The sequence below is a fragment of the Hevea brasiliensis genome, chromosome 3 (genome assembly GCF_030052815.1).
Source record: "Hevea brasiliensis isolate MT/VB/25A 57/8 chromosome 3, ASM3005281v1, whole genome shotgun sequence".
NCBI lineage: Eukaryota > Viridiplantae > Streptophyta > Magnoliopsida > Malpighiales > Euphorbiaceae > Hevea > Hevea brasiliensis.
In genome coordinates this window covers 34,156,682-34,164,851 of record NC_079495.1, presented here as the reverse complement: position 1 = coordinate 34,164,851, position 8,170 = coordinate 34,156,682, and the positions used below count along the sequence as shown (strand labels likewise).

Sequence of the window (8,170 nt, the reverse complement as noted above, 5' to 3'; positions counted from 1 at the left end):
CACATCTTGACAATATAAACCATCAAATATCAATAACAAAAAATACTTATAAAAAATGTTTGAAAGCAAATCGAATATTTTTATAGACAAATATAGGATAAGCATTCAATTAACCAAGTATTATCCAGAAGTTATTAGATTATAGCCGAAATAATTGCAAAAAATTATAATATATAATTTATAATATTATTAAATATATTATAAATAAAATTATAATTTATTTATTAATTAAAAAAATATTCAGTTAAATTTAGAGCCAAACCTATAACCGAAACATTGAAATTATGAAAATTACTTACCGAAGCGAACCAACTTCTACTTTAGCTTCTGTTTTAATTTTTTTTTTTCTTTGAAACCCATTAGAAAAGAAATGTAGTCAATAAACCTGAAGTATGGCAGGTTCCATCAACCACCCCCAAAAAAAATAAAAAATAAAATAAAATAAAAAGAGAGAGACACTGCTGTGACATAGAAAATGAAGAAGCCCTGAAGTAAATGAAAGGAAGAGTCTTCAAGGAATGAACTGAACAAACAATATAAATTGAAGTCAGGGCTTAAACCTTTCCACCCATCCATTTTAACCTTGTAATCTCTCTTACAAGACATTTTAGTTCAAAAAAGAAATTGCACAACTTTGAAGACAGCATAAAAATTGATATATCAGCAAATTGCTCCAGTAGTATCATCGAATCATAAACCGAAAATACAAGACAACATTTACCTCAAGCTACAAATCTAGAACTTCAGCTTTTTGTAAGTTTTGAGATTTTCCATTGCGTGAGTGCAGATTGACCAGGATATAACATTCTTTGATCGCTTGGTATCACTTTTGTTCATAACGTGTCACATGCTGATGCATTCTGTACTCAATGATAGCTTGACAACATCTTTTGCCTTGAGGCATACTAGACACTGCTGATGTCCACTCGGCTCTTATGAAGCTGAAAAGCTGGGGTAATCCAACTCCCACAACTGCATTGGATACCTGACCAATTAAAGTAACCCAAGCGAGCTTCACAGTGAGCGCATAACAGCTTCCCCTCTAATGCACCTTCCTCAACTGGATGACAAGGAAGAGTTATTGTCAAAAGTTAATCATTTCATGCATAGGTATACAAATTATAGTACCTAAAAATTGCTCCCATTAACAAGAATCTAGATATAAACCACAAATACAACTGAGCATAGTTATTTCTAGATGGTTTCATAATCAGTGAAAAAAGCCAATTGCACAAACGCAGAAAGTTGGAAGTCAGCTTGCTCCTTTTTGCACAAAGAATTGTCCCCTAGTAAAATTACAGTGGATGTGGAAGTGGATCTGAGTTCTTTGGACTTTTTTTATGATGTCCACTACTCATGAGCGCATAACAAATTATAGTAAACTGCAAGCCCAGTATACTTTAAGAGTAATGCCGATGGTTTCTCTTCTAATCCCTTGCCTAGGATGTAAACAATGTCCATAAAATCAATAGAATAAAATTATTTTAATTTGGCTTTTACAGTTTTACTGAAGTTCCAAAGTTGGTCATGTGGCTCATAATTCTAATTCCCCAATTTTATCCAACATTGTGCGTATATGTAACAAAAGTCCATCACATTCTGCTGGTCGGTACCACTTCATGACATAAGGTTTTTACAATTTGCATTTGATGAAGTCATTATTTTCAAAATGAAAAGTTAAAAATCATACTAGAATGCATAGGACACATCGCAAAAGCAGGATGAACTTCTTTGGAACACAAACAAAACAAGTGAAAACATAAAATAGACAGCTTGGAGCAAAACTTGCACATTTGAAAAGTATATTCTCTATTCCCAATAGGTTCCTAATTTCCAACTCTAAGAAGTATCATAAAAATGTAACCATTCGTTTTTTGGATTTACCAGGTATTCCTCTATATTTGTTTTACGGTCCACAAAAAACTAATCCCTTTAGGGTTCGTGGCTGCCCCTTCTAACAATACCTTTTTCAAGGATCGAACCTAAGTTCTCACCTTGAGAGGGCAGTAGGCCTTACTACTGCACCCAACAAATATAAAAATGAAACCATTTAATAGCACATAGGAAGTTGATTATATTAGCCCAAATAAGACCTCTAATGAATGGTGAAATTACAAATTGCCAGTGAAGATGCACATATGAGCTACTTTGTTTGCTGAGAAAACCAAATGAAAGCAATGAGGAATTTCTAACGCCTAGCGCACTAACGATTCAAAACTAGCCAATAAAGTTACAGTTCATTCTACAGGTTAATCTCTTGCAGCTAATAAAAGAGAGTAGTCCAAAGGCATCAAAAGTTATTAGAAACAAGCTTGTATACCTGCTGACATCCACCGTAAAGGTTCAACAAAAAGGGATGAACACTCAGGCTCATCAGACTTGTTAAAGGGATTGCCACTTCTCCTCTTGTTCCAGGCAAAGGATGTCTCACCCTCCCCTGGAATGTGATCCACCACATTCTCCTGCAATGCAACAACTCTTCGGCATTTCTTGCAGCGGTATGCAGTTGTACGCCTATTTTCACCATTTGGAGATGGTGAAATCTCAGAGGAAACACCAGTAGGCATGCCAGGATCAGCCCCAAGTTTAGAACTGTCTATCTTCTCTCCACGGTTATAAGAATCACCTAAGAGTAGGGCTTACACAATCCTTGTTAGAAGTGATAACCATAAATTAATCATCAGTGATAATTCAATATGTTAGTAATGGTGAAAGTTGACAATACAAAGATTAGTGGTAAGTAATGAACATATAAGAAAGTACAAATTTTTAAATTCACTAGGATGATCATTGTCAAAAGAAACTAGGGAAAGAGAACCACCATATTTATAAGTAAGCAAAGCATCAAATGCATCAGTTATGTCATGCTAAGCTCATGTGTACAAGATCAAGATTAAGAGCAGCTACTTCATGCAAAATACTGAAGCTTAATACCATAAGAGTTCATGTAGCTAGACTTAGACTGGATGTCTCAAAAGTCATTTCATTCAATATCTGTGAGGATAACAATTCCTTTTTGTATGTGGTGTCATATCATAGTCATTTTGCATGTGGGCCAGCCGCATTGAGGATGGGAGAGGGAGGGGGAGGAGAGCTAAGAACATGTACCCAATACTTTCAGACGAAAGCGCTTGTATATTGGACTTGCATGATTGACCTTGAAGCCCATTTCCTCAAACATTTTTAACTGCAATAGGAAAAAGAAAATAATTATAGCATGATGATAGTCTAAAGACACAGGAAACTAAACCTTAGAAACACCATGCCTTTTAAATTGCCTTGCATCACCTGATCTACAAAGCCATCATTGGGGCAAACAAACTCGCAGCTTTCCTTTAGGGATTCAAGAGCATCTGCAGAAATGCATAAGTGAAAATGGAAAAGGGAGAAATAAGGTATTGGATATTTTCATTTTATCAGACAAGCAAGCCATCAGTTTTCAGAGTACATATAACGAAGGCCATAGGAATATACCAACTTGCTGACCCAAAATGCAATAAAATGGATTTGTTCAAACCTTCTTGAGATAGTTGTTCAGTTCTCATCAAATATGCTGTAATGATAGCTGCACTGCAACAAACACATGAAAAGAAGGGAGTGAACCCTTTTTTCCTAGCTTTATATAGTTAAAGATTATAGAAAAATATAAATTGCTATATTTTTTTTTTAAAAAAAAGGGTTATTAATTGCACATGAAAACTCAAATAGACAGGTAAAAAAACCTTCTTCCCTCTAAACTACCAATACTTGTTTTACCTCTTCACAAAGAAAATCAACACTCATTGGTATGTGCAGAGCATAGGCATGTAATAGGAAAGAATCGAGCATTTGGACCTGAATTCTTGCTCTAAATAAAACTAAATCAGGCGGCCCAACAAACAATCAGCTTCTTTTCCTTGATTTTCTTTTATTGCAAAACAACCATCTCTACAAGTGTTTGAATAGAAGGTTCTCTAACAAGCAAAAAATTAAAATTAAAAATAAAGGGAGGTGCATTGGATATAAGCAAAGTCATCCAAAATTTTCACTTCATGCACACTTACATCGCTAACCTGTGACATCATCAAGATTTTGATAGGGGACTACAACATGATGATTTTTAATGACATACTTTTAACCTAAATTTTACAATTAGGGGAATTTATTAATGATTTGTCTAAAGAATTGTTTCTTATTTCTGTTAAGATTTGTTTTTCTTATTTTTCTGTAGATATTTGCCTATACAAATTACCATGCAGGAACATTAAAAATTACCCTTTGTTTGGATCCTTAATTGTGTAGGGAAAATGAAGAGAATTTGAGTAGGGCACATGAAGAGAAAAGAAAAGAAATCTAATTTCCTTTATGATGTTTGGATAGATTATTAGAACACGAGAGAAATTTGAGTAAAGGAAATGATGTTTGCATTTACATACAAGTAATTTCATTAAAAAAAAAAAAAAAAAAACCAATTTCTCTCCATTCCCCTCCAATATGGAGAGAAACTAATTTCACTCCATTCCCCTCCAATCTAAAGAGAAATCTTTTGGGTCAAATGCAAGAAGTTGTGAAATGCATTTTCTCCTCTTTTCTCTCCCTTTCTCCTCTTTTCTCTCTTCAATGTAATGTCCAAACAAGGAAATTTAAGGAAATCAAATTTCATTTCTTTTTTCTTCTCTCCCTTTGCCTCAATCCAAATAAAAGGTAAGTTACTGTTTGCTAAGCATCATAGTTATTAAAGGCGCCTTTATTCCAGCCACAAAATTCTAGAAAGGCATGTTTTCTTTATTTCTATCTTAAGTCAGCACTTTCATTAACAAAAATGACAACCATTTAAACTCAAACCAGCAAACCCAATTCAAGATATATGCTAAAGGAAAAAAAAGAAAAACATTACATTTATTTGATTTTTATGAACTTTTTAAATTTTTTTACTTTTGCGCCTCACATAGCTCAGGCGCAAGGCCTATCAGGCGCGTGCCTACGCCTTGCGCCTAGACTCTAAGATTCCTTGGCACCTAAGTGCGCCTTGAGCCTTTAATAACTATGCTAAGCATGAAAATAGATATTTTATGTTCTCTCTATTTTCGTTCTACATCAATATCAAAAGATTCAATAGTCACAACAACTTGACAGAAGTTCTATTTGAGGAATCACTACACATTACTGATCATACATATTAGTATTAACTAGAGAAAATCACAAAAATTACAATCTAAAAATAACCTAATTAGCACAATAACCCCATGAAATGCATCCCGGTTATTCAGTTGAACAAAATATAAATAAATATTCAAATTATACCTTCTTGAAACACCAGCAAAGCAATGCACCAAAACAGAACCCTCTTTTCTACTCCGATCAATGAAATCCAAACAAACATCCAAGTAATCTAACAAATCCTCACTCTCCATATCTCTGATGGGCACAGCCATCCTCACCAGCTTCAAATCCTTGCCAGCATACTCCAACGAGTACAAAAGCTTATCAGGCGACAAAGAACTCTTCGACCCATCACCTAAATCATTCTCAGAACCACCAACATATACCTTCTTAATCTCCTTAGCAGGAATGGTAAGACCACTCCGCCATTCCGTGAAAAAGGAGATAGATGGAGAGCTTAAGACTGAGAGAACATGCGTGATCTCAGCGCTACCGTTTTGGAGAATCTCCGCCGCGTCACTGATGTTTCCGATGAATAGATTCTCCCGAACACGGTACGGCATCACAACTCACAATCAAAGGCTTTTTTTCCTTTTTTTTTTTCTTTTTTTTCAAAATCCAAGCCTTTTTCACCTGCAGAATATCACAAAATAATTCATTTTTTAATCTATTATTAACAATCGAACAAAAAAATTCCAGAAAACTGCTAATGCCATGATTGTTTCCCGAGAAAATAGAATCTCAATCACAATCAAATAATTATCCAAAATCATAGAACTTTTTGAGCACAAATAGATTGCAAGAAAACAAAAAATCAAGTATAATTGAAAATTAAAGGCGTTCACAAATTCATTTAAATAATTTCCGAAAAAATCCGGTAAAAATAAGTCAGACCTGAGAAGAAAATGGAATCTTCCAGCGATAGAATCTGCTTCCCTATGACTGCTGCTTTTATCTTCTTGTTACTGATTTCAGTCAGCAATCTACTTAATAGATGGCTTTGCACGTGTGACTAACTGTTTTGGTACGTGCGATTGCATTTCACTTTCCGCTTGGTGAAGGTCACGGTTGCTTCTTATCCCAAAATTACGCGTCTCTTCTCTCTTGTTTGTAATGCATGAGAAATGAACATGATTTTAAATTTGAAATTAGAAATGCACCATAGTCATCTTATCTTGACTCCATCAAATTTATCTTAACTGATATCAGCTAATAAACTCTAAAAATAAATAAATTTATTTATTTATAATATCTTTTATTTATAATATAAGTTAAAAAAATAAATTAAGAGAGATTATCTATTTTTTCACTAAATTAATTTTATTTAAATTGAACGTGTTAAAAGAAGATATGACCTTTTTCTTATGTGTATGTTAGATTGAGAGCATGCTAAAAATACTCAAATCTCATTTTTGTTGCATGAATGTGCCAATCTAACTTCTAATCTGAATGACTAGTATGAAATAAAAGACGAATTTTCAATTGGTTTCTTGACTCCTATGATGCGCATTATCAAGATCTGTACTTCAAATTAATTTTGCGAAATTTGAGAAAATGAAATTAATTAATGTAAAATTTAATGATTACTTGTACAGAATAAATGTTGAGCTTGAAAAGTAAAGGCAATTAATGGTTGATTATTTCAAAAAGTAAATATGTGCAGCAATGGTAAAATTTACATTTTATCATGTAAATAAGATTTTTTAGGGCTAATTGTGCTCGAAAATGTTGGCATTTGCAGAAAACTATAAACTTGGGCTTATAGAAAAATTAAAGAATTGATTTATAGTGTAATGACCCAAACTAAGAGCCATTACCGGCGCTAGGGTTTGAGTCAGCTTAAGGTTGTCGAAACCCGCAACAAGCCTAAAACCTAAGAAACATACATACATTCCTGCATCTCACTATTTAAATATACTTCAAACCATTATACCTTAGTCTTTTCTTTCATACATAAACATCTATAACATAATAATAGTTTATAATTTGAATCTTAACATACATAAGATTCAAAGTGTAATGGTTCAACATGCGTAGCCTCACAAGGGTTAACACAACATATACATCATCATATTTAAATATATTATATATTTCCTTTAATCAATATCATAGTACTATCCATTCATAAATTACATGTCAATTTACCCAAACACCACCATACATAAAGCAAAAGGTTAAAGCTACCCTTGATGCTTTCTCTTTAAAGTACTCTTCTAGTCCTACAATCCTGTACCTAGGGGTTAGGGGAATGGGGCAAGCTTATACAAACTCAATGAGTAAACTAAACATTATTAATTGTATCATTCATTCATACATGTGCAATGCATCATTCATGTGATTTTCATAGCACAAGCATTTCACGTGATATGGACATTATCACTAGTAACTCCCCAGACTTTTCCTTTTAAACATGACCTGTGTCATGTACCTTAGGGCAACTTACAGATCTCCCTTAAAGGGCAACTTAGAGACCTCACCATGGGACTTACATTATGGATCCATAACATACATAACATTATATAATCATAACATGGGGGGAGTTAGTGTGTCATCCAACATCCATCAATGTACCAATAATAAATTATGCAATTATGCAACATCTTTGTGTTCTAGATACATACATCCTAAAATAAATATGACATGATGCATGAAGATGTTCATTAAGTACTTGTAAATAGTTTCCATTTTATTAATATTGGAGTTACTCACCTCTTGTAGCCTATTAACTACCTCACCCGAATGGGAGCTATCCTTGAATCCTCAAGCCCAATCCTTAGAGTGTTACACAAGGTTATAAAAATCCATACATATCATAAACATCCTATTCTAGGCCCTTAGGAATCTTGAAACCATATTTTAGAACCTTAGAAAAGAAGTGAGAAAAAATCAGGCAGAACCCACTTTGGTTGGCAAAGTCTTAGGCTTTGGACAACACTTTTGTCTAGTGTTAACTTCGGCTACTGAAGTCTTATACTTTAACTGTTGAACTTGGAAAATTTCTAGATTTGTCGAGAAAATTGTATGATTC

At 33.7% G+C, this 8,170-nt stretch overlaps 1 protein-coding gene across 1 annotated transcript; it reads right to left on the bottom strand.

The window, feature by feature from the left end:
- Nucleotides 1–537: 537 nt before the first annotated feature.
- LOC110672058 (uncharacterized) lies at nt 538–6,098 on the bottom strand. Its single transcript, XM_021834724.2, has 7 exons — nt 6,037–6,098; nt 5,284–5,775; nt 3,518–3,570; nt 3,289–3,353; nt 3,109–3,187; nt 2,321–2,626; nt 538–1,060 (listed from the first exon to the last, which is right to left on the bottom strand). Exons 2-7 carry the CDS (start codon nt 5,703–5,705, stop codon nt 906–908), a joined length of 1,080 nt encoding a protein of 359 aa, XP_021690416.2. The 5' UTR covers nt 5,706–5,775; nt 6,037–6,098; the 3' UTR covers nt 538–905.
- Nucleotides 6,099–8,170: the final 2,072 nt, after the last annotated feature.

Bases quoted from the DNA above. Each gene is read 5' to 3' on its own strand.
- LOC110672058 (XM_021834724.2), bottom strand. From the start codon at position 5,705: ATGCCGTACCGTGTTCGGGAGAATCTATTCATCGGAAACATCAGTGAC. The intron at 3,188-3,288 runs GTGATGCAAGGC...TTCCTATTGCAG, and splicing joins ATGATGGCTTTGTAGATCAG to TTAAAAATGTTTGAGGAAAT. The intron at 2,627-3,108 runs GTACATGTTCTT...CCCTACTCTTAG, and splicing joins CTTTCGTCTGAAAGTATTGG to GTGATTCTTATAACCGTGGA.